General features: G+C 46.8%; 1 protein-coding gene across 1 annotated transcript; it reads right to left on the minus strand.

The window, feature by feature from the left end:
• Nucleotides 1-1,600: 1,600 nt before the first annotated feature.
• LOC139241878 (histone H2B 1.2-like) lies at nucleotides 1,601-6,525 on the minus strand. Its single transcript, XM_070870119.1, has 2 exons — nucleotides 6,500-6,525; nucleotides 1,601-1,952 (listed from the first exon to the last, which is right to left on the minus strand). Exons 1-2 carry the CDS (start codon nucleotides 6,523-6,525, stop codon nucleotides 1,601-1,603), a joined length of 378 nt encoding a protein of 125 aa, XP_070726220.1.
• Nucleotides 6,526-26,604: the final 20,079 nt, after the last annotated feature.

A 26,604-nucleotide genomic window follows, 5' to 3' on the forward strand; every position in this document is an offset into this window, starting at 1 on the left:
TGGACGACGCAGGTCCTTTCATGAGAAAAATGTTTTTGGTTGTAGTAGACGCCTACTTCAAATGGATCGAGTGTGACATTCTCAATTCAAGCACATCCTCCGCCAAGGTAGAAAGTCAACGTGCAATGTTCGCTACCCATGGTCGACCGGACGGCTTGGTCAGCGACCATGGCACGTGCTTTACAAGCATTGAATTCCAGGACTTCATGGCAGGAAATAGTATCAACCATCTCAGAACGGCACCATTCAAGCCGGTCTCAAATGGTGAGGTGGAACGAGCAGTGCAGATAATCAAACAGGGAATGCTCAGAATCGAAGGGGGTTCCCTACAAAGCCGCTGATCATGCCTCCTGTTGGCCAATAGATCCCGACCACACTCGCTCACAGGGGTTCCACCCGCAGAGTTGCTAATGAAAAGGACACTCAAAACCAGGTTATCCATTATACACCCCACCATGAAATAAATTGTTGAGAGCAGGCGCCAGTCACAATGTAACTACCATGACGGGAATGCGAGGGCGCGATGTATTGATGTCAATGACTCTGCCTTTGTCCTCAACTACGCTGCAGGGTTTAAATAACTCACAGGCACTGTGATTGCCCAAAGTGGGGAATAGGATTCTGATAGTTAAACTTACCAATGGACAAATCTGCCGCAAACACTTGGATTAAACAAAAAGGGGGTTCAGCAACCACATTGAAGAAGCAGAGGAAGAACACGATATAGAATTCACTCCTCCATATGTGACCGAACTTCGGAATCAAGCGGAGGAGAGCCCAGTCACTGTGGGCAGTCCGGACAGGCCTGAAGCACCGTAAACAGCAGACACTCAGACCAGCGCCCAACAACTGGAGCCCCAACTCAGGCGCTCTACAAGGGAGCGTAAACCACCAGAGAGACTCAACCTGTGATCCAAATAAGACTTTGGGGAGAGGTGATGTCATGTATTCAACTGTCATTGTAACCCATGTAAAACTGACCTAAGTTGTACACCGTGAGAACATTGACCACAAGGGGGTGAACTTGTGGGAGACACTCCTAACCTGGACTTTGAGGTATAAAATGGGAAGCTCCACCCACCTTCATCACTTCAGTGCTGGCTAATAATTGTTACTGGTCATAGAGTGACCTTCTCTCAAGTATGGGCCTCGTGTGCATTTATAATCTGTAGTAAGGACATATTAGACAGAGTGATCAAACTGCCCCGGTTCTGGTCTCTGCAAGAACTCCCATTCTGGATTGTTATACTGCGGGGAGTGTCGGGTTAATAAACGGACTATCGCAACAGGAATTGAAAAATAAATTTGATAATTACTTGCGGGAGAGAATGTGTGACTGAAATCTGAGTCTCAGCCTCTAAACATGCTTTTAATTCGGCAGGCGGTGTAAATGAACAGGTCTGAGAGTGAAGCTGCTTATCTGAGAATTCAAAACTAAATTTACAGCTGGAACTCCAAAGGTTCACACATTTGTTCAGGAATTAATTACTGATTTAAGTTTAAAGGGAGATGGGTTTGTGCAGCTCTTTCAGAGAGGTTGTGGGTGGCTCTTAAAAGAGCCATTGTGTTTGGGTTTGATCTCTCAGGACAGTGTGCAGTTTTACTTGGAGCTGGTGTACTTGGGCACCGCCTTTGTCCCTTCCGACACGGCGTGCTTGGCCAGTTCCCCGGGCAGCAGCAGGCGCACGGCGGTCTGGATCTCCCGGGAGCTATTGGTGCGGCGCTTGTTGTAATGGGCCAGGCGGGAAGCCTCACCAGTGATGCGCTCCAAAATATCGTTCACAACCGAGTTCATGATGCCCATGGCCTTGGAGGAGATGCCAGTGTCAGGGTGAACCTGATTCATCACTTTGTAGCTGTAAATGTGGTAACTCTCTGTGCTCGACTTTCTGCGCGTCTTGCCGCTCTTTGGTGCTGTTTTAGTGACTGTTTTCTTGGCGCCTTTCTTGGCAGTAACTAACATGAACATAAGAACATAAGATTTAGGAACAAGAATAGGCCATCTATCCACTCGAGCCTGCTCCACCATTGAACAATATCATGGCTGATCTGGCCGTGGACTCAGCTCCACTTACCCCCCGCTCCTCGTAACCCTTAATTTCCTAATTGGTTAAAAATCTTTCTACCTGTGACTTGAATACATTCAATGAGCTAGCCTCAACTGCTTCCTTGGGCAGAGAATTCCATAGATTCACAACCCTCTGGGAGAAGAAATTCCTTCTCAACTCGGTTTTAAATTGGCTCCCCCGTATTTTGAGGCTGTGCGCCCTAGTTCTTGTCTCCCCGACCAGTGGAAACAACCTCCCTGCTACTAACTTTTCTATCCCTTTCATTATTTTAAATGTTTATATAAGATCACCTCTCATCCTTCTGAACTCCAACGAGTAAAGCTGTTTCCCCCGGTGGTGGGAGCGTGCTCAGCGGCCGACATATTGGTCAGGGCGGTCTCACGGCGCATGCACGGTCCTTTGTGCAGGGAGAAAAGGTGGGCGGGGCTTCAGATTGGTCACATGTTTATGTCCAGCTCAGTGGTCCCTGAAAGGGAGCCTTGTTGTTCTGATAGTTGTCTGGTGACCCTGGGCAGCACGCCTCACCCTATTGGGTCAGACCAGTCCAAGCTAACCCTATTGGGCCAGTCCAGGCTCACCCTAATGGGCCAACACAGTCTCACCTCCTTGGGTCAGCCCGGGCTCACACTATAGTGAAGACCGGGCTCACCCTATTGAGTCACCCAGGCACATCCTATAGGGCCAGCCCGGGTTTACCCGATAGGGCCAGCACAAAAGGCCCAGTGATCAGCAGAGAAAATCAGCAGTTCATTTATTTTATTCTCACTTTGCGTACTTACCCAACCATGTAAACTGGAAATGATGAATACCATCTGCCTTTGAATGTGGAAGGAGAAACATTTTTCAGTTCTGTCTGTGGGAAAATATTTCAAACATCAGTGTGACTGGAAAAGCAGCGACACACACATACCCTATCCGAGTGAGAATGTTCCAGTGTACTGACTGTGGAAAGAGCTTCAACCAGTTACACAGCCTGAAAAACATCGCACCATTCACAGTGGGTGAAACTACACGTGTTCTGTGTGTGGACCAAACTTCAACTGATCGTCCAACCTGGAGAGACACAAGGACACCTGCTCCATGGAGAAATCATGGAAATGTGGAGACTGTGGGAAGGGATTCAGTTCCCAGTCAGATCTAGAAATCCATCATCACAGTCACACTGGGGAGAGACCATTCACCTGCTCTTTGTGTGGCCAAGGTTTCACTCAGTCATCTGATCTGCTGAAACTCCAGCGAGTTCACACTGGGGAAGTGTGGGAAGGGATTTACACAGTCATTTGAATTGCGAGTTCGCAAGTTACTGCAGAGTTTGGGTTCTACTGTTAGTACTGCTGTTAATCACATCCTGACTGAATCGTGTTCATTCTGTGAGTTGGGAATTGTTTCTGCTGATGTTAATCACCCATAAAACTGGGCTGGAGTTTAATATTTTGATATTTCAAATAACACAGTGTGTCTATACTTGATGTCTCCATGATAAGAGGCGACAAATTGATGTCCTGTTACTGACTGCTTCATTTTGCGCCTTTACTTCTTTCTAACTCTAGATTGTTTCAGTTCTCAGACCTTTGGTTACTCTCAGGACAAGTCCCAGTTCCCCATACCGTCCAGAGTGCCTTGATGTCCAGGGTAGGGATAGCTAACACGCCCGGGATCACTAAACACAAAATCCAGTCTGTTAATCACTTACACATACTGGAATTTTCGTGTGTCCACAGCATCTCTCTCACCTTCAATGTGTGAATAGAGTATCACACCTGCAAAGCTGGTTTCAATTTAAATTTGAATCATTTCAGTAAAAGTATTTAAAAAATATATCTACAAGTAAACCGATCACATCAGCTAATTGGCAAAGGTTTACAGTCAACTAGATGAACAAGTAAAAACATCATGGCCCAATAACGCAACTCCATATTCACAGGAGAAAGTCTGTTATCTAATTCCTCGAATGTCAGTTGGTGAGATAAGAGACTGAATCTCTTTCCACACTCAGCTGGTAAACGGTCTCTCCCTGATGTGTATCCACCAAACGCACATCTGCATCGATTCCCACTGTCCCAACATTTACAGTGTTCAGTCAGCTGGGCACACAATCTTTCAAATCTTGACGTGATGTTTGGTTTGAGTTTCCAAGCTGCAGATCGTCCCATTCTAATACCCTGCAAATGTAAGTTACAAACGTTGTTACTTTAAGTACAGGATAGAAATTCAGAACAGACAAGTCTTGATTCTATCGGAGATTATTTCCCCTCCTGTCCCTCCAAAGCTGTAAATTCCTTTTTCTAGACACTCTCCATCCATGCTTACTCTCTAAAATCAACTGCGAGTTACTTTCTCCAGGAAGTGCTAAATATGGCTGGGTGCAATTCCACAGAAACTTGTTAACCTCTGGTGCCTCATCATCAGTCGACTCAGTGAGTGTCAGCAGGATTTTAACCGTGGTCGGCATCAGAGAAGAGTCCAATCCTACCCTCAAAGACATCCATACACTTCACAATTGATGTCAGTGGATCAGTATCAAGAGCAATTGCAGTGGCTAATTTTTACTCATATTTAGCCCAGTGGTACTGAGGACAATTATAACCCCTGAACTGCTGCCTTGGCTGAGATCAACTCACAGCCCTGATCAAGGACGGAAATTGGCACCTTCCCAGTCAGTATTGCAGAGTCTTCTAAAATTTGGGGTGGGGGTGAGGGAGGTTTAGAAAGATTATTTTGAAACAAATTTTGCTCCACTTTTAAACAAAACCTTCGTCAAACTTCACAAATCTGAAATGACCACCAATGCGTCCACTATTTCTCGGGCCACTTCTTTAACTACTCTGGGATGCAAATTATCAGGCCCTGGGGATTTATTGGACTACAGTCCCTTCAATTTCCCAAACACCATTTCCTGACTAATAAGTATTTCCCTCAGTTCCTCCTTCCCGCTAGACCCTCAGTCCCCTAGTATTTTCGGGAGGTTATTTGTATATTCCTTAGTGAAGACAGAACCAAAGTATTTGTTCAATTGGTCTGCCATTTCTTTGTTCTCCATGACGAGTTCACCTGATTCTGACTGCAAGGGGCCTACATTAGACTTCAGATATCTTTTTCTCTTCACATATCGATAGAAGCTTTTGCAGTCAGATTTTTATGTTCCCTGCAAGCTTACTCTCATATTCTATTTTCCTCCTCCTAATTACACCCTTAGTCCTCCTCTGCTGAATTTTAAATTTCTCCCAGTCCTCAAGTTTGCTGCTTTTTCTGGCCAATTTATATGCCTCTTCCTTGGATTTAACACTGTCCCTAACTTCCCTTGTTAGCTACGGTTGAGCCACCTTTCCTGTTTTATTTTTCCGTCAGACTGGGATGTACAATAGTTGTAATTCCTCCATGAGATCTTTAAATGTCTGCCATTGCCTATCCACCGTCAACCCTTTAAGTAACATTCGCCAGTTTATCCCAGCCAAACCACGTCTCATACCATCGAAATTTACTTTAAGTTCAGGACCCTAGTCTCTGAGTTAACTGTGTCGCTCTCCAGCTTAATGAAGAATTCTACCATATTTTGGTCACTCTTCCCCAAGGGGCCACGCACGACCAGATTGCTAATTAATCCTCTCTCGTTACACAAGACCCAGTCGGATGGCCTGCTCTCTAGTTGGTTCCTCGACATATTGGTCTCGAAAACCATCGCTTATACACTCCAGGAAATCCTCCTCCACAATATTGCTTCCAGTTTGGTTAGCCCAATCAATATCGAGGTAAAAGTTACCCATGTTAACTGCTGTACCCTTATTGCATGCATCCCTAATTTCCTGTTTGGTGCCATCCCCAACCTCTCTACTACTGTTTGGTGGTCTGTACACAACCCCAACTAACGTTTTCTGCCCTTTGGTGTTTCGCAGCTCTACACATATAGATTCCACATCATCCCAGCTAATGTCCTTCCTTACTATTGCATTAACCTTCTCTTTAACCATTAACACTACGCCACCTCTTTTTCCTTTCTGGCTATCCTTCCCGAATATTGAATACCCCTGGATGTTATGTTCCCAGCTTTGGTTACTCTGGAGCCATGTCTCAGTAATCCTAATTACATCATATCCGTTAACAGCTATATGTGCAGTTAATTCGTCCACTTTATTACGAATGCTTCTCGCTTTGAGACTCAGAGCTTTCAGACTTGTTTTTTTAACACTCTGTCCTTTTAGAATTATGTTGTAATGTGGCCCTTTTTGATGCAGAATGAAACCCACAGGCAATTACCAGAAATTGACAGGTACAGGATAAAATCTATGCTTTCGTGTCAGAAACTAACACAGAGTAAAACGCTCAGCCACATCTCCGAGATGGACAGATTAGAGTAAAATCCACACTCCCATACCAGACACCCACTATATAAGAAAATAAAAACTTAAGAAATAGGAGCAGGAGTAGGCCATACGGCCCCTCGAGCCTGTTCCACCATTTAATACGATCATGGCTGATGTGATCATGGACTCAATTCCACTTCCCTGCCCGCTCCCCATAACCCCTGATTCCCTTATCGGTTAAGACACTGCCTATCTCTGTCTTAAATATATTCAATGTCCCAGCTTCCACAGCTCTCTGAGGCAGCGAATTCCACAGATTTACAACCCTCAGAGAAGAAATTCCTCCTCATCTTAATTTTAAATGGGGGGCCCTTATTCTAAGATTATGCCCCCATTTCTAGTCTCCACTATCAGTGAAAACATCCTCTCTGCTACCACCTTGTCAAGCCCCCCATAATCTTATACATTTCAAAAATCATGTCTCATTCATTCTTCTGAATTCAATGAGTAGAGGCCCAACCCCCTCAACCTTTTCTCATAAGTCAACCCCTCATATCTGGAATCAACTGACCGAACCTTCTCTCATCTTCCTCCAAAGCAAGTATATCCTTTCATAAATATGGAAACCAAAACTGCACGCAGTATTCCAGGTGTGGCCTCACCAATAACGGCTGTAACTGTAGCAAGACCTCCCTGCTTTTATACTCCAACCCCTTTGCAATAAAGGCCAAGATTGCATTGGCCTTCCTGATCACTTGCTACACCTGCATACTAACCCCTTGTGTTTCATGCACAAGTACCCCCAGGTCCCGCTCCACTGCAGCACTTTTCAATCTTTCTCCATTTAAATAATAACTTGCTCTTTGATTTTTTTTCTACCAGAGTGCATGATCTCTCACTTTCCAACATTATACTGCATCTGCCAAATTTTTGCCCACTCACTTAGCCCATCTGTTTCCTCTTGCAGATTATGTGTGTCCTCCTCACACATTGCTTTTCCTCCCATCTTTGTATTGCCAGCAAACTTGACTACGTTACAGTCTGTCCCTTCTTCCAAGTCGTTAATATTGATTGTAAATAGTTGGGGTCCCAGCACTGATCCCTGCGGCAACCCACTAGTTACTGATTGCCAACCCGAGAATGAACCATTTACCCCAACTCTCTGTTTTCTGTTAGTTAGCCAATCCTCTATCCATTCTAATATATTACCCCCAGCCCCGTGAAATTTTATCTTGTGCAGTAACCTTTTATGTGGCACTTTGTCAAATGCCTTCTGGGTGTCCAAATACACCACACCCACTTTATCCACCCTGTTCATTACATGCTCAAAGAATTCCAGCAAATTTGTCAAACATGACTTCCCCTTCATAAATCCATGCTGACTCTGCCTGACCGAATTATGCTTTTCCAAATGTCGTGCTAATGCTTCTTTGAGAATGAGCTCTTCAACATTTTCATAACCACAGATGTTAGGTTAACTGGTCTATAGTTTCCTGCTTTTTGTCTGCCTCCTTTTTAACCGAGTGTGGCTCTCATTCCCCGGGCAACACCGAGTGTGGCTCTCAGTCCCCGGGCAACACCAAGTGTGGCTCTCAGTCCCCGGGCAACACCGAGTGTGGCTCTCAGTCCCCGGGCAACACCGAGTGTGGCTCTCAGTCCCCGGGCAACACCGAGTGTGGCTCTCAGTCCCCGGGCAACACCGAGTGTGGCTCTCAGTCCCCGGGCAACACCGAGTGTGGCTCTCAGTCCCTGGGCAACACCAAGTGCGGCTCTCGGGCCATGAGTCAGAGCCACTGGGCCCAGCACCAGCAACCCCCGGGGTTAGCACCTCCCCCACACCAGGAAAACAACAACTTGCAGGCCCAGCAATTCCCAGCCGCTCTGTCTCAATGTGGGCGCTGGATGTGTAAGTTACTCCCTGGCCTCCTGTGTGGATCTGTTTCTTGCATCAGTTTGAGCTGGATGGAGAGAGGGGAGAAGCTGCTGGGTTTCACCCCCAGTACTTCTGGGCCCAGTGGGACCAACAATTTCCCATGTGGGCCTGTCGTGAGAGGTGGGTTCACTTCCCTGAAGGACTGTACTGACCCAGATGTGTTTTTACAACAATCCCGCAGCTTTCATGGTCACATTTTTCTAGTGCTGGCCCAACAAATGACCAGATTCATTGAACTCAATTTCACAACCTGCCTTTGTGTTTTTGTGGGTTCTCTCCCACACTCCCTATTTCCTGTTTGAAATTCACTTTACAGGCTGTTAAAAGGGGAGGATTTGTAGACTGGAAGCTCAAACCAAACATCACCTCAAGATCTGACAGTCACTCGATATATCGGGACTGGAATATCATCAGCTTTTGACCATGGAAGCAGAAGGCACCGTTCACAGTGGGGAGAAACGGTACACGTGCTCTGTATGTGGACAAGGCTTCAGTCAATCGTCCAAACTGGAGAGATACAAGTACAGTCACACTGGGGAGAAACTGTGTAAATGTGGGGATTGTGGGAAACGTTTCAACTACCCGTCCCAGCTGGAAACACATCGGCGAGTTCACACTGGGGAGAGACCGTTCACCTGCTCGGAGTGTGGGAAGGGATTCACTGCATCATCCGACCTGCTGAGACACCAGCGAGTTCACACTGGGGAGAGACCGTTCACCTGCTCTGAGTGTGGGAAGGGATTCACTGCATCATCCGACCTGCTGAGACACCAGCGAGTTCACACTGGGGAGAGACCGTTCACCTGCTCTGAGTGTGGGAAGGGATTCACTGCATCATCCGACCTGCTGACACACCAGCGAGTTCACACTGGGGAGAGGCCGTTCACCTGCTCCGACTGTGGGAAGGGATTCACTGCATCATCCAATCTGCTGAGACACCAGGGAGTTCACACTGGGGAGAGGCCATTTACCTGCTCTGAGTGTGCGAAGGGATTCTCTCTGTCAGGCAACCTGCTGAGACACCAGCGAGTTCACAAGTGACTGCAAGGGTTGGATTCTGTTGTTAATCGCATCCTGGACTGCATTGTCTTCATTTTGATAGTTGGGGTTTATAACTCCTGTAATGCTGATGTTAATAACTCCTGTAACTGGACTGAAGTTTAATATTTGGAATACAGACACATAAATTAGTGTTGCTTCCAACACATTGCTGTGGATTTTTGTCTTTCCGACCTGAGAATTTAGCATCACCTGACTGGAGCTGAGAAAGGACAATCTGTGGGGAGGATCTTACACGGGGAAATTTAGCCTGGACTCAGTCCTTCAGGGCCACACTGAGATTACCTCATTATTCTGAACTCCAATGTGTATAGGCCCAACCTACTCAACCTATCGTCATAAGTTAACCCCCTCATCTCCGGAATCAACTCTGGAATCTGCAGCAGATATGAACAAGGACATGAGGCTTATTAAAATACACATATTTCATTACAGACAAGGTTACACTGAGTGAAATGTTCAGTTAGAACATGAGAATATACTAAATAGGAGCTGGAGTAGGCCATTTGGCCCCTCGTGCTTGCTCCACCTTACAATAAGATCATGGCTGATGTGATCATGTACTCAGTTCCACATCCCTGCCCACTCGCATAACCCTTTACTCCCTTATCGCTCAAAAATCTGTCTATTTCCGCCTTAAATATATTCAAAGACCCAGCCTCCACAGCTCTCCTGGGCAGAGAATTCCATGGATTTACAACCCTCAGAGAAGAAATTCCTCATCTCAGTTTTAATTGGGTGGCCCCTTATTCTAAGACTATGTCCCCTAGTTTAAGTTTCCCGTATAAGTGGAAATATCCTCTCTGCATCCACCTTGTCAAGCCACCTCATTATCTTATGTTTCGATAAAATCATCTCTCATTCTTCTGAACTCCAATGTGTTTAGGCCCAACTTACTCAAGCTGTGTTCTTAAGTAAATCCCCTCATCTCCGAATCAACCGAGTTAACCTTCTCTGAACTGCCTCCAATGCAGGTATATCCTTTCTTAAATACGGAGACCAAAATACGGAGTCCATTACAGGCAAAATGCCGAGCAAACCAGCAGTACACTGACACCTTAACAGTGTCTCATTGCCCTACAGGCTTTTCCTCAATAGATTTGCTGAGTGGATATAAACTTAAACCAGGTTTACAGGCGTGATGCTCTATTCACATATTGAAGGTAGAAGAGATGCTGTGGGGTCCATGCTAAGTCCAGTAGCTGAAAGTGATTAACAGACTGGGTTTTGTGTTTACTGATCCCAGGCGTGTTACCAATACCAGCAAAATCGAAGCCCATGGAATAACAGGGACAGTAGCAGCATGGATATGAAAGTGGCTAAGTGACACACACACAGTAGTGGTGAACGGTTGTTTTTCAGACTGGAGGAAGTGGTGTTCCCCAGGGGTCGGTATTGGGGCCACTGCTTTTTTTTAATCTATATTAATGACCTAGACTTGGGTGTACAGGGCACAATTTCCAAATCGACAGCTCACACAAAACTTGGAAGTACAGTGAACAGTGAGGACGATAGTGATAGACTTCAGAAAGACATAGACAGGCTGGTGGAATGGGCAGACATGTGGCAGATGAAACCTAACGTAGAAAAGTTTAAAAGTGATACATTTTGGGAGGAAGAAAGAGGAGAGGAAATATAAACTAAAGGGTAAAATTGCAAAAGGGGTGCATGAACAGAGAGACCCAGGAGTATATGTACACCAATCACTGAAGGTGGCAGCACAGGTTGAGAAAGTGGTTACAAAGACTTATGGGATCCTCGGCTTCATGAATAGAGGTATAGAGTACAGAAGTGTGGATATTATGATGAACCTGCATAAAACTCTGGTTCGGCCTCAACTGGAGTATTGTGTCCAATTCTGAGTCATCGTCATCATAGGCAGTCCCTCGGATCGAGGAAGACATGTTTCCACTCTAAAAATGAGTCCTTAGGTGGCTGAACAGTCCAATACAGAAGCCACAGTCCCCATCACAGGTGGGACAGATAGTCGTTTAGGGAAGGGGTGGATGGGACAGGTTTGCCGCACGTTCTTTCTGATGCCTGCGGTTGATTTCTGCATCGAGGTGGATGCTCTTCCTCCACTTAGGGCGGTCTTTAGCCAGTGACTCCCAGGTGTCAGTGGGAAGATGTTGCACTTTATCAGGGAGGCTTTGCGGGTGTCCTTGTAACGTCTCCTCTGCCACACCTTTGGCTCGTTTGCTGTGAAGGAGTTCTGAGTAGAGTGTTTGCTTTGGGAGTCTCATGCCTAGCATGTGAAAAATGTGGCCTGCACAGCAGAGCTGATCAAATGTGTTCCGTGCTTCAATGCTGGGGATGTTGGCGTGGCCGACGACGTTGGTGTGTCTGTCCTTCCAGGGAATTTGTAGGATCTTGCAGAGACATCGTTGGTGGTCTTTCTCCAGCAACTTGAGGTGTCTACTTTACATAGTCCATGTCTCTGAGGGTGGGTATTACTGCAGCCCTGTAGACCATGAGCTTTCTGGTAGATTTGGCGGCGTGGTCTTCAAACACTCTTTTCCTCACGAGGCCGAAGGCAGCAATGGAGCCGGTGTTGAATCTTGTCATCAATGTCTGCTCTTGTTGATAAGAGGTTCCCCAGGTATGGAAAATGGTCCACGTTGTCCAGGGCCGCGCCATGGATCTTGATGACTGCGAGGCAGGGTGTGGGTGGAGTGGGGAGTGCTATTTGGCGAGGACAGGCTGGTGGAGGACCTCGGTCTTACAGATGTTTAGTGTAAAGTCCATGCTTTCGTACGCCTCAGTAAATACATCGACTATGACTTGGAGGTCAGCCTCATATGTTCGCAGACGCAAGTATTGTCCGTGTATGGTAGCTCAACGACAGAGATTGGGGAGTTTTTTGACCTGGCCTGCAGACGACGAAGGATGAATAGGTTCCCACTGGTTCTGTAGTTTAGTTCCATTCCAGCGGGAAGCTTGTTGACTGAACTGGAGCAATTCTAGCTTCCGCATTTCAGTAAGTATGCGATGGCCTTCTGAGAGCGTGCAGAAAAGATTTACGAGAATGATTCCGGGGATGAGGGAATTCAGTTACGTGGATAGTCTGGAGAAGTTGGGGTTGTTCTCAGAACAGAGAAGATTGAGAGGAGATTTGACAGAGGTGTTCAAAATCATGAGGGGGTCAGGTCAGAGTAGATATAGAGAGATTAGCTGAATCTCTTGCAGATAGCCGGCATGGGCTCGACGGGCCAAATGGCCTCCTTCCATATTGTAACCAGTCTCTGATTCTGTGATGATGAAAAATGTGTTGCCCAGGATGCTCCATCTCCCGGGCACTGGGACCCAGTTGGGAACTGAAATTTTGAAGCCCCGCCCACTCTCTATTCCTGAACCAAGATGGCCGCGCATGTGCCCTGATCACGCCATGTGCAAGATGGCGGCCCGTGACCCTGCTCCCCCAGGCCTGTCACCACGGGGCCTGTGGGATCTAATTCGGGGCCTGAGATTTATTCTACATCGAAGCCATGCTGTACATGCCCTGGGATTGTTTGATGAGATAGTTTAGAGGGAGCTTTACTCTGAATCTAATTATTGCTGTACCTTCTCTGGTAGTGTTCGACAGGACAGTGTAGATGAAGCGTTTTAATACATACGAAAAATGACGGACAGGTAAAGACCATCTGGTCCATCAAGCCTGTCCCACACAATTGCGATATATCACAGCATATACATTCCACTCCACCCGAGTCCATGTGATCAACTGGGAGAGGCAAAAATACAGATTTTTAAAAAACCTAGACAATTTGGGGAAATAAAATCTGGGAAATTCCTCACCAACCCATCTAAGCGATGGAAACTAGTCCAGGAGATCACTCTGGCCATTCTACTCCCTGCAGTACCTATCTTCTCTAAGTGTTAATCTCCGCCGCAGGCAGAAACAAATCAAGCTTTTACTTGAAGGAATTCAGTGAGTCTGCATCCACCACATGAGAGGGCAGCTTGTTCCAGAGGTCTACTGTTCTCTGGGAAAAGAACCACCTCCTGATGTCTAACCTAGATCTATCCTTATACAACTGTAATTTTGTCCCTGGTCCTGTCTAACCTACTTAATTGAAATAAACGGTCAGCTGGAACACACTCTTTCACTTTCATTATCTTATAAACCTCAATCATATCGCCCTAAGTCTACGCTGCTCTCAGATAAAGAGTCCCAACTCTTTAAACCTATCTTGATAATTAAGATGCTTTAGACTTGGAATTAATCGAGTGGCCCTTTCCAGAACCTCAATATCACCCACCATGTGAGGAGACCCAAACTGGACACAACATTCCAAGTGTGGCCTGACTAAGGTCTTGCAGAAGGACAAAACACTACTCCTCGTCTTATTCTCAATTGTCCTATGGATACACCCCAACACCCTACTTGCTCTAACTGTCGCTTCACTGCGTTGCTCGTGTACCTTCAAGGATGTATTCACTAGAATGTCTAAATCTCTTTCTATCTCCACTATCTTTAATGCCTTTCCCTGGTGTGTGTATGAATGTTGAGCATTTGCCCTGCCCACATACATAACACTGAACTTATCGAAGTTATACATCATTTTCCAGTCATGAGGCCAGTCTCCCAATACTTCAAGATCTGCCTGAATCAGACGAGCCACTTCTACAGTTCGAGCACTCACACAGATCTTGGTATCATTTCAAATTTGTGCCCCTAACACCAAAATCCAGATCATTAATAAAAATAGTAAAAAGCAACAGTCCCAACACTGATCGCTGCGGGACACCACTGGTGACCGGTCTCCAAACAGATCCAAATCCATCTATAACTGCTCTTTACCTACATCCTGCCAGACAGTTCTGTATCCAGCTCAATATATTTCACTAATACTGGAGGCTCCGATCTCATAGAGAAGGCTCTTGTGCGGTAACTTATCAAAATGTTTTTAGAAATCTAAGTAGACAATGTCTACTGGGCTTCCCTCATCCACCAACTTTGTAACTTCTTCAAAAAATACAATTCGAGTTGTGAGACAAGAACTCTTTTTTATGAAGCCATGTTGGATTTCCCTAATAGGTCCTTCCCCTTCCAAGTATTCATATATTGCATCCCTTATGATTCTTTCCAGCATCTTACCTATTACTAATATTAAACTGATGGGCCTATAGTTACCCAGGTCTGCCTTTTCACATTGTTTTAAAATGGGGACTACTTTAGCCTCCTTCCCATCTGTAGGAACCATGCCAGAGTGCAGTGAGCTATTAAACATACAGGACAGGGGCTCGCACAGCACATGTCACATCTCCCGGAGGACCCTCACACAGCACATGTCCCATCTCCCGGAGGACCCTCACACAGCACATGTCCGAACTCCCGGAGGACCCTCACACAGCACATGTCCCATCTCCCGGAGGACCCTCACACAGCACATGTCCCATCTCCCAGAGGGGCTCACATAGCAGATGTCCCATCTCCCGGAGGGGCTCACACAGCACATGTCCCATCTCCCGGAGGGGCTCACACAGCACATGTCCCATCTCCCAGAGGGGCTCATACAGCACATGTCCCATCTCCCGGAGGGGCTCACACAGCACATGTCCCATCTCCCGGAGGACCCTCACACAGCACATGCCCCATCTCCCGGAGGGGCTCACACAGCACATGCCCCATCTCCCGGAGGGGCTCACACAGCACATGTCCCATTTCCCGGAGGACCCTCACACAGCACATGTCCCATTTCCCGGAGGACCCTCACACAGCACATGTCCCATTTCCCGGAGGACCCTCACACAGCACATGCCCCATCTCCCGGAGGGGCTCACACAGCACATGTCCCATTTCCCGGAGGACCCTCACACAGCACATGTCCCATTTCCCGGAGGACCCTCACACAGCACATGTCCCATTTCCCGGAGGACCCTCAGACAGCACATGTCCCATCTCCCGGAGGATCCTCACACAGCACATGTCCCATCTCCTGAAGGACCCTCACACAGCACATGTCCCATCTCCCGGAGGGGCTCACACTTCACATGTCCCATCTCCTGAAGGACCCTCACACAGCACATGTCCCATCTCCCGGAGGGGCTCACACTGCACATGTCCCATCTCCCGGAGGACCCTCACACAGCACATGTCCCATCTCCCGGAGGGGCTCACACAGCACATGTCCCATCTCCCGGAGGGGCTCACACAGCACATGTCCCATCTCCCAGAGGGGCTCACACAGCACATGTCCCATCTCCCGGAGGGGCTCACACAGCACATGTCCCATCTCCCGGAGGACCCTCACACAGCACATGCCCCATCTCCCGGAGGGGCTCACACAGCACATGTCCCATTTCCCGGAGGACCCTCACACAGCACATGTCCCATTTCCCGGAGGACCCTCACACAGCACATGTCCCATTTCCCGGAGGACCCTCACACAGCACATGTCCCATCTCCCGGAGGATCCTCACACAGCACATGTCCCATCTCCTGAAGGACCCTCACACAGCACATGTCCCATCTCCCAGAGGGGCTCACACTGCACATGTCCCATCTCCTGAAGGACCCTCACACAGCACATGTCCCATTACCCGGAGGGGCTCACAAAGCACATGTCCCATCTCCCGGAGGGGCTCACACAGCACATGTCCCATCTCCCGGAGGATCCTCGGGTGGCTGCTCTATATATTTTGAAGTTTTTAATTTTTTCTTAAACAATATTCATATCTATGTTAATGTTACTGAGAAAAACTAGTATTATTAAATCTAATATTTGACCATGATCTTCAAGGGTGAAGATTGATGCAAGATACTCACTAATATTCCCGCCATACTCAGTGAGTACTTTGTAACCTGTCCTTGAACACACTTCAGTGGCCCAATACAGTCTTTAATAGTTCTCTGACACTTTACATAAATAAAAAAGTCTCTTCCCATGACTGCCACAGTTGCCGACAATTTTTTTTTCAAAACAACCTTTTTGCTGATCGAATAGCAGCTTCCGTTTTCTTTAGTTCTTTGTATTCAACACTATTTATTTCAGTGTTACATTTCTTTAATTTATAGAGACATTTCTGTTTACTTGTTATTTGTCTTTGTACAGAGCCAGTCAGCCACCTTGGCTTTTTCTTACCACATTTCCATCTTTAGATTTTGGCTACGTTAGTTTTCCACATTTCAATTCTGGAATACGTTCCATTTATATTCAACATCGGTCACATCACCACCAAGTCGGGTTGGCCAATTTACCTGTTGCAAGTCCTCTGCCATTTTGGAGACGTTTGCCCTTCTGAAATGCAGTGCGAGTTGCAGGTTCTCAGTCACTTTGGTTCTTCTGGCCAATTGGGACCCGACAATGTGATCACTGTTGCCCAGATGTTCCCCCAAATGGAGGCCTGATAGGAGGTCAGGCTCACTGCTAAACAGCACATCCAATATATAATTTTCCAAGTTCCTTCATTAACATGTTGAGTCAGGAAACATTCCTGTATATTTTCAATAAATAAGAACATAAAAAATAGGAGCAGGAGTAGGCCATAAGGCCCCTTGATCCTGCTCCGCCGATCAATAAGATCATGGCTGATCCGATCATGGGCTCAGCTCCACTTCCCTGCCCGCTCCCCATAACCGCTTATCCCCTTAACGTTTAAATACATTTAAGACAGAAATAGACAGTTTCTTAATGTCCCAACTTCCACAGCTCTCTGAGGCAATGAATTCCACAGATTCACAACCCTTTGAGAGCAGAAATTTCTCGTCTTCTCAGTTCTAAATTGGCGGCCCCTTATTCTAAGATCAAGCCATCTAGTTATAGTCTCCCCCATCAGTGGAAACATCCTCTCTGCAACCACCTTGTCAAGCCCTGTCATAATCTTATATGTTTCTGTAAGATCACCTCTCATTCATAGAAACATAGAAAATCGGTGCACGAGTAGGCCATTCGGCCCTTCGAGCCTGCACCACCCTTCAATCAGATCATGGCTGATCACTCCCTCAGTACCCCTTTCCTGCTTTCTCTCCATACGCCTTGGTCTCTTTAGTCGTAAGGGCCATATTTAACTCCCTCTTGAATATATCCAATGAACTGGCATCAACAACTCTCTGCGGCAGGGAATTCCACAGGTTAACAACTCACTGAGTGAAAAAGTTTCTCCTCATCTCAGTCCTAAATGGCCTACCCCTTATCCTAAGACTGTGTCCCCTGGTTCTGGACTTCCCCAACATTGTGAACATTCTATCCGCATCTATCCTGTCACGTCAGAATATTATATGTTTCTATGAGATCCCCTCTCATCTTTCTAAATTCCAATGTATAAAGGCCCAGGTGATCCAATGTCTCCTCATATGTCAGTCCTGCCATCCCGGCAATCAGTCTGGTGAATCTTCGCTGCACTCCCGCAATAGCAAGAACACCCTTCCTCAGATTAGGAGACCAAATCTGAACACAATATTCCAGGTGAGACCTCACCAAGGGCCTGTATAACTGCAGTAAGACATCCCTGCTCCTATACTCAAATCCCCTAGCTATGGAGGCCAACATATCATTTGCCTTCTTCATCGCCTGCTGAACCTGCATGCCAACTTTCAATGACTGATGAATCATGACACCCAGGTCTCGTTGCACCTCCACTTTTCCTAATCTGCCATCATTCAGATAATATTCTGTCTTCGCGATTTTGCCCCCAAAATGGATAACCTCATATACCATTATACTGCATCTGCCATGCATTTGCCCACTCACCTAACCTGTCCAAGTCAACCTGCAGTCTTTTAGCGTCCCTCTTACCGCTCACGCTGCCACCCACTTTATGTCATCTGCAAACTTGGAGATATTACACTCAATTCCTGAATCTAAATCATTAATGTATATTGTAAAGAGCTGGTGTCCCAGCACTGAGCCCTGCGGCACTCCACTGGTCACTGCCTGCCATTTAGAAAAGGACCCGTTTATCCCGACTCTCTGCTTCCGGTCTGCCAACCAGTTCTCTATCCACGTCAGTATATTACCCCCAATACCATGTGCTTTGATTTTGCACACCAATCTCTTGTCTGGGGCCTTGTCAAAAGCCTTTTTAAAATCCAAATACATGACTTCCACTGGTTCTCCTTGTCCACTCTACTAGTTACATCCTCAAAAAATTGCAGAAGATTTGTCAAGCATGATTTCCCTTTCATAAATCCATGCTGACTTGGACTGATCCTGTCACTGCGTTCCAAATGCGCTGCTATTTAATCTTTAATAATTGATTCCAACAATTTCCCCACTACTGATGTCAGGCTAACCCGTCTATAATTACCCACTTTCCCTCTCCCTCCCTTTTTAAAAAGTGGTGTTACATTAGCTGCCCTCCAGTCCATAGGAACTGATCCAGAGTCGATAGACTGTTGGAAAATGATCACCAATGCATCTACTATTTCTAGGGACACTTCCTTAAATACTCTGTGATATAGACTATCAGGCCCTAGGGATTTATCGGACTTCAATCCCATCAATTTCCCTAACACAATGTCCAACCCAATATGGATATCCTTCAGTTCCTCCTTCTCACGAGGCACTCTGTCCACTAGTACTTCCAGAAGGGTATTTGTGTCTTCCTTCGTGAAGACAGAACTGAAGTATTTGTTCAATTGGTTTGCCATTTCTTTGTTCCCCATCATAAATTCACCTGAATCCGACTGCAAGGGACCTACGTTTGTCTTCACTAATCTTTTTATCTTCACATATCTCTCTAAGCTTTTGCAGTCAGTTTTTAATGTTCCCGGCAAGCTCAATTTCCCCCCCCCTTAATTATACCCTTTTTCCTCCTCTGCTGAATTCTAATGTTCTCCCAGTCCTCAGGTTTGCTGCTTTTTCTGGCCAATTTATATGCCGCTTCCTTGGATTTAACACTATCGTTAATTTCCTTTGTTAGCCACGGTTGAGCCACCTTCCCCGTTTTATTTTTACTCCAGACAGGGATGTACAATTGCTGGAGTTCATCCATGTGATCTTTAAATGTTTACCATTGCTTATCCACCGTCAACCCTTTCAGTAGTCTATTTGAACCAATTCACGGATCAAACCATCGAAGTTACCTTTCCTTAAGTTCGGGACCTTAGTTTCTGAATTAAGTGTGTCACTCTCCATCATAATAAAGAATTCTACCATATTATGGTCACTCTTCCCCAAGGGGCCTCGCACAACAAGATTGTTAATTAGTCCCTTCTCATTACATATCACCCAGTCTAGGATGGCCAGCTCCCTAGTTGGTTCTTCAACATATTGGTCTCGAAAACCATTCCTAATATACTCCAGGAAATCCTCCTCCATCGCATTGCTACCAGTTTGGTTAGCCCAGTCTATATTTAGATTAATGTCGCCCATGATAACTGCTGTACCTTTATTGCATGCATCCCTAATTTCTTGTTTGATGCTGTCCCCAACCTCACTACTATTGTTTGGCGGTCTGTACACAACTACCTCTAGTGTTTTCTGCCTTTTGGTATTCCGTAGCTCCAACCATACCGATTCCACATCATCGAAGCAAATGTCCTTTCTTACTGTTGCTTTAATTTCCTCTTTATCTAACAATGCCGCCCTGCCTCCTTTTCCTTTCTGTCTACCCTTCCTAAATGTTGAACGCCCCTGGGTGTTGAGTTCCCAGCCTTGGTCACCCTGGAGCCATGTCTCCGTGATGCCAATTACATCATACCAGTTAATTGCTATCTGCGCAGTTAATTCGTCCAACTTATTCCGAATACTCCGCGCATTGAGGCACAGAGCTTTCAGGCTTGTCTTTCTAACACACTTTGCCCCTTTAGAATTTTGCTGTAATGTGACCCTTTTTGCCTTCAGTTTCTCTGCCCTCCACTTTTACTTTTCTTCTTTCTATCTATCTTTTGCTTCTGCCCCCATTCTACTTCTCTCTGTCTCCCTGCATAGGTTCCCATCCCCCTGCCATATTAGTTGAACTCCTTCCCAACAGCACGAGCAAACACTTCTCCTATAACATTGGTTTCAGCCCTGCCCAGGTGCAAACCGTCCAGTTTGTACTGGTCCCACCTCCTCCAGAACCGGTTCCAATGTCCCAGGAATTTGATTCCCTCCCTTTTGTACCACTCCTCAAGCCACGTATTCATCTGAGCTATCCTGAGATTCCTACTCTGACTAGCAAGTGGCACTGGTAGCAAACCTGAGATTACTACTTTTCAGGGAGCATTATTCTGTATTTAACCCATGTTGTCCCTGTACTGGGAGTGTTTGATGGGACAGTGTAGAGGGAGCTTTATTCTGTATCTAACCCATGTTGTACCTGTACTGGGAGTGTTTGATGGGTTATTGAAGAGGGAGCCTTACTATTTATGTAACCCATGTGGTAGGTGTCCCGAGATTGTTTAATGGGGCATTGTAGAGGGAGCTTCACTCAGCATGTAACCTCTGCTGTATGTGTTTGGGAATGTTTGATGGGACAGTATAACGGGAGCTTTACTCTGCACCTAACCCGTGCTGTACCTGCCCTGGGAGTGTTTGATGGGACAGTGTAGAGGGAGCTTGACTCTGTATCCAACCCGAGCTGTATTTGCCCCTGAGTGTGTTTAGTGGGACAGTGCAGAAGTAGCTTTGCTCTATATCCAACGTGTGATGTACCTGCCTGAGTGTTTGATGGGGCGGTATAGAGGGAGCTTTACTCTGTATCTAACCCAGGCTGCAACTATCCTGGGGTTGTTTGGTTTGACAGCATTGAATGAGCTTTACCCTATATCTAACCCGTGCTGTACCTGCCTGGGAGTGTTTGATGGGACACTGTAGAGAGAGCTTTACTCTGTATCGAACACGTGCTGTACTTGCCCTGGGTGTGTTTAATGGGACACTGTAGAGGGAACTTTACTCCGTATCCAACAGGTGCTGCACCTGCCCTGAGACTGTTTGATGGGACAGTGTAGAGGGAGCTTTATTCTCTACCTAACCCGTGCTGTAGCTGTCCTGGGAATGTTTGATGGGAAAGTTTAGAGGGAACTTTACTCTGTATCTAACCCATGCTGTACCTGCCCTGGGAGTGTTTGATGGGACAGTGTAGAGGAGCTTTACTCTGTATCTAACCCGTGCTGTACCGGCCGTGGGACTGTTGGATGGTACAGTTCAGAGGGAGCTTAACTGTGTATCTAATCCGTGTGTTCCTGTCCTGGGAATGTTTGACAGGACAGTTTAGAGCGAGCTTTACTCTGTATGTGAAACGTGCTGTACCTACCCTGGGAGTGATTGATGGGCAGTGCAGTGGAAGCTTTGCTCTGCATCTAACCCGTGCTGTATCTGCCCTGGGGGTGATTGTTGCGATAATGTAGAGGGAACTATACTCTGTATCTAACCCATGTTGTACCTGTACTGGGAGTATTCGCTGGGACAGTGTCAAGGGAGCCTAACTATGCACGGAACCCTTGCGGTAGGTGCCCTAGGATTGTTTGATGGGCCAGCGACGAGGGAGCTTTACTCTGTATTTAACCAGTGCTATACCTGGTCTGGGAGTGATTCATCGTAAAGTGTAGACAGAGCTCTGTACCAAACCCGAGCACTTCCTGCCATGTGAGTGTTTGATGGGACAGTGCAGAGGGAGCTTTACTCTATATCTAACCCCTGCTGTACCTGCCCTGGGAGTGTTTGATGGGACAGTATAGAGCGAGCTTTACCATGTATGTAACCTGTGCTGTACATGCCTGGGGGTGTTTGATGAGACAGTGTAGAGGGAACTTTACTCTGTATCTACCCCTGACTGTACCTGTACCTGGAATTGGACTGTGTAGAGGGAGCTTCACTCTGTATCTAACCCCGTGCTATATTTGCCCCTGGGAGTGATTGATGAAACTGTGCAGAAGGAGCTTTACTCTGTATCTAACCCAGGCTGCAACTACCCTGTGGTTGGTTGGTTTGACAGCATTGAGTGAGCTTTACCCTATATCTAACCCGTGCTGTACCTGCCCTGGGGTTGTTTGATGCAACAGTGCAGAGGGAGCTTTACTCCGCATTTAACCAATGTTGCACCTGTCCTCGGAATGTTTGATGGGACAGCGTAGAAGGTGCTTTACTCTATATCTAACCCGTGCTGTTCCTGTGCTGAGCGTATCTAATGGCCTACTGTCGACAGAGCTATCTGTATATGACTCGTGCCGTATCTGCCCTGGGAGTGTTTGATGGGACAGTGTAGAGGGAGCTTTAATCTGTATGTAAACCGTGCTGTACCTGCCCTGGGAGTGTTTGATGGGACAGTGTAGAGGGAGCTTTACTCTGTATCTTACGCGTGCTGTACCTGCTCTGGTAGTGTTTGATGGGACAGTGTAGAGGGAGCTTTTCTCTGTATCTAACCCGTGCTGTACCTGCTCTGGTAGTGTTTGATGGGACAGTGCAGAGGGAGCTAGTCTCCGTAGCTAACCCGTGCTGTACCTGCTCTGGGAATGTTTGATGGGACAGCGTAGAGTGAGCTTTACTCCGTATATAACCCGTGCTGTACCTGCTCTGGGAGTGTTTGATGAGACAGTGCAGAGGGAGCTTTACTCCATATATAACCTGTGATGTACCTGCTCTGGGAGTGGTGATGTGAACCGAGCTGTGTCCATTCTCATTCTTGTTGAAGATGTTGGACCTTCTCCCCTGTTTGGACCTTCAGCCATGGCGATGACAGGCGTTCCCAGGTTGTGATGCTCTGTAATAAATATAATATTAATAGGAGGGTTAGAGGGAAATATTAAAATGGGAAGGAGGACATTGCCTTGTTAAACATGATACTCAGTCCCTCCTCCCCCACCAGTACAACAGCGGTTTGCTCTGGGATCGAGCATTTCCCAAGTGTTACGATGATCTCTCCACATCAGGTGTGACACAGACAGCTGCCCAGTAAATCCAGCGAGTCCCACTGATCTCCACAACCCAGTTCCAGACGGGCTCCCGTTGGCCGAGACTCCGCACTGGGAGCGACCATTGGTGAGATTTACTCACGGTGCAGGCCCAAACCATTATTGCCGAGGTAGGGAATATTCAGCAGGGAAATGTGGAGCGGGTGATCATTGATGAATTAAATGATCCTTCACTCAGTTTTACATAGTCTGGCATAAGAACATAAGAAATGGGAGGAGTAGGCCATCTGGCCCCTCAAGCCTGCTCCGCCATTTAATGGCGGTATTGTATTATTTTTATTCACAGATGTGTGTTTAATATTTTTGAGTTGGGATATTAATTTATGGCATTTTATGACTATTATATCTATCCACATACTCAACATATAGCTGGGTGTAATTCCTCTGGTCTCTATGGGCAGTGATATTGTCCGTGTGTTCAGGGAGATGTGAACTGGTTGCTGCTTCTATTTGAATATATTGACCATATCTCATGGTGTCAGCACCTGACTAATGAACTCCACTGGGCAGGCCACATTGTTCACATGCCTGACACAAGACTCCCAAAGCAAGCGCTCTGCTCGTAACTCCTTCACGGCAAACGAGCCCAAGGTGGACGGAGGAAACGTTTCAAGGACACCCTCAAAGTGTCCTTGATGAAATGCAACATCACCACCGACACCTGGGAGGTCCCTGGCCAAAGACCTCCCTAAGTGGAGGAAGTGCATCTGGGAGGGCGTTGAGCACCTCGAGTCTCGTTGCTAAGAGCATGCAGAAATCCAGCTCAGGTAGCGGAATGAGCCTGCGGCAAACCAGTCTCACCCACCCCTTCCATCAACCACTGTCTGTCCCACCTGTGACAGAGATTGTGTTTCTCGTATTGGACTCACTTTTAGAGTGGAAGCAAGTTTTCCTCGATTCTGACGGACTGCCTGCGATGATGAAGAATGAGCACTTTAGGAGGTGAGGACATTTCCCACTGTCCCACTGATAACATAATGTAGAATGAATTGTGTACCTTCACAGTCAGGGGATATATAACATTGATTTGTCTCATTATCTTTAGGTGTTTTATAATCTCAAAACACCATAAATATATCATTGGTAGAGTTGGCTGATGTTTTACAATCACAATTCTCCACTTGTGCGTGTGCAGACACACGCTCATGCACGTTAACTCTCAGCATCCTTTCCTTTCCCCACTGTGGAAATGCAAGCGATTCAGTCTCGGATCAGGAATTTCTCCAAACAGTTGTTGAAGTTATTCTCTGGCATTAATTTGTGAGGAGTTAGGAAATGAGCAACAGGGTTTTGGATGAGTGCAAGTTTACGGAGGGTGTAAGAAGGGAGGCCGGCCAGGAGAATGATGGGATATTCAAGTCTAGAGGTAGCAAAGGCAGAGATAAGCTTTTCAGCAATGGATGGTTCACCTGCTGTTGTTCCTCTGTCTGCAACCCTTGTTCACTTCGAGCTGCAGACCTTTTTCTATCACTCCATCATTTACCCGAGATCTAATTATGCGAGGCAGAAAATTACATAAATATTGATAAAGTGACTTGGATTGGGACTCCCGATGACCTTTTTCCCCAGTCCATTACCAGGACCAGTGTGTATCTGAGACAATGGGACTCTCTCTGACCATTCCCCCCAGTCTATCCCCATGACCAGTGTGTATCTGAGTCAATGGGACTCTCTCTGACCTTTCCCCCCAGTCTATCCCCAGGACCAGTGTTTATCTGAGTCAACAGGACTCTCTGATCTTTTCCCCCAATCCCCCAGGACCAGTGGGTACCTGAGTCAATGGGACTCTCTCTGAACTTTCTTCGCAGTCTATCCCCAGGACCAGTGTGTATCTGAGTCAACAGGACTCTCTCTGACCTTTCTCCCTAGTCTATCCCCAGGACCAGTGTGTATCTGAGTCAATGGGACTCTCTCTGACCTTTCTTCGCAGTCCATCCCCAGGACCAGTGTGTATCTGAGTCAATGGGACTCTCTCTGACCTTTCTCCCCAGTCTATCCCCAGGACCATTGTGTATCTGAGTCAATGGGACTCTCTCTGATCTTTTTCCTCAGTCTATCCCCAGGACCAGTGTGTATCTGAGTCAACAGGACTCTCTGACATATCTCCCCAGTCTATCCCCAGGACCAGTGTGTATCTGAGTAAATGGGACTCTCTCTGACCTTTCTCCCCAGATTATATCCAGGACCAGTGTGTATCTGAGACAATGGGACTCTCTCTGACCTTTCTCCCCAGTCCCCCAGGACCAGTGTGTATCTGAGTCAATGGGACTCTCTCTGACCTTTCTCCCCAGTCTATCCCCAGGACCAGTGTGTATCTGAGTCAATGGGACACTCTCTGCACTTTCTCCCCAGTCTATCCCCAGTACCAGTGTGTATCTGAGTCAATGGGACTCTCTCTGACCTTTCTCCCCAGTCTATCCCCAGGACCAGAGTGTATCTGAGTCAATGGGACTCTCTCTGACAGTTCTCCCCAGTCTATCCCCAGGACCAGTGTGTATCTGAGTCAATGGGACTCTCTCTGACATTTCTCCCCAGTCCCCCAGGACCAGTGTGTATCTGAGTCAATGGGACTCTCTCTGACCTTTCTCCCCAGTCTATCCCCAGAACCAGTGTTTATCTGATTCAATGGGACTCTCTCTGACCTTTCTCCCCAGTCTATCCCCAGTACCAGTGTGTATCTGAGTCAATGGGAGACTCTCTCTGACAGTTCTCCCCAGTCTATCCCCAGGACCAGAGTGTATCTGAGTCAATGGGACTCTCTCTGACATTTCTCCCCAGTCTATCCCCAGTACCAGTGTGTATCTGAGTCAATGGGAGACTCTCTGACATTTCTCCCCAGTCTATCCCCAGTATCAGTGTGTATCTGAGTCAATGGGACACACTCTGACATTTCTCCCCAGTCTATTCCCAGTACCAGTGTGTTTCTGAGTCAATGGGACTCTCTGACCTTTCTCCCCAGTCTATCCCCAGGACCAGTGTTTATCTGAGTCAATGGGACTCTCTCTGACCTTTCTCCCCAGTCTATACCCAGGACCAGTGTTTATCTGATTCAATGGGACTCTCTGACCTTTCTCCACAGTCTATCCCCAGGACCAGTGTTTATCTGAGTCAATGGGACTCTCTCTGACATTTCTCCCCAGTCCCCCAGCACCAGTGTGTATCTGAATCAATAGGACTCTCTCTGATCTCTCTCCCCAGTCTATCCCCAGGACCAGTGTTTATCTGAGTCAATGGGACACTCTCTGACCTTTCACCCCAGTCTATCCCCAGGACCAGTGTTTATCTGAGTCAATGGGACTCTCTCTGACCTTTCTCCCCAGTCTATCCCCAGGACCAGTGTGTATCTGAGTCAATGGGACTCTCTCTCACCTTTCTCCCCAGACCCCCAGGACCAGTGTTTATCTG

This window comes from Pristiophorus japonicus, unplaced genomic scaffold (assembly GCF_044704955.1).
Source record: "Pristiophorus japonicus isolate sPriJap1 unplaced genomic scaffold, sPriJap1.hap1 HAP1_SCAFFOLD_115, whole genome shotgun sequence".
Taxonomy (NCBI): domain Eukaryota; kingdom Metazoa; phylum Chordata; class Chondrichthyes; family Pristiophoridae; genus Pristiophorus; species Pristiophorus japonicus.

Bases quoted from the DNA above. Each gene is read 5' to 3' on its own strand.
- LOC139241878 (XM_070870119.1), bottom strand. From the start codon at position 6,525: ATGGTGGAACAGGCTCGAGGGGCCGT. The intron at 1,953-6,499 runs ATGGCCTACTCC...CATGTTAGTTAC, and splicing joins GAACAGGCTCGAGGGGCCGT to TGCCAAGAAAGGCGCCAAGA.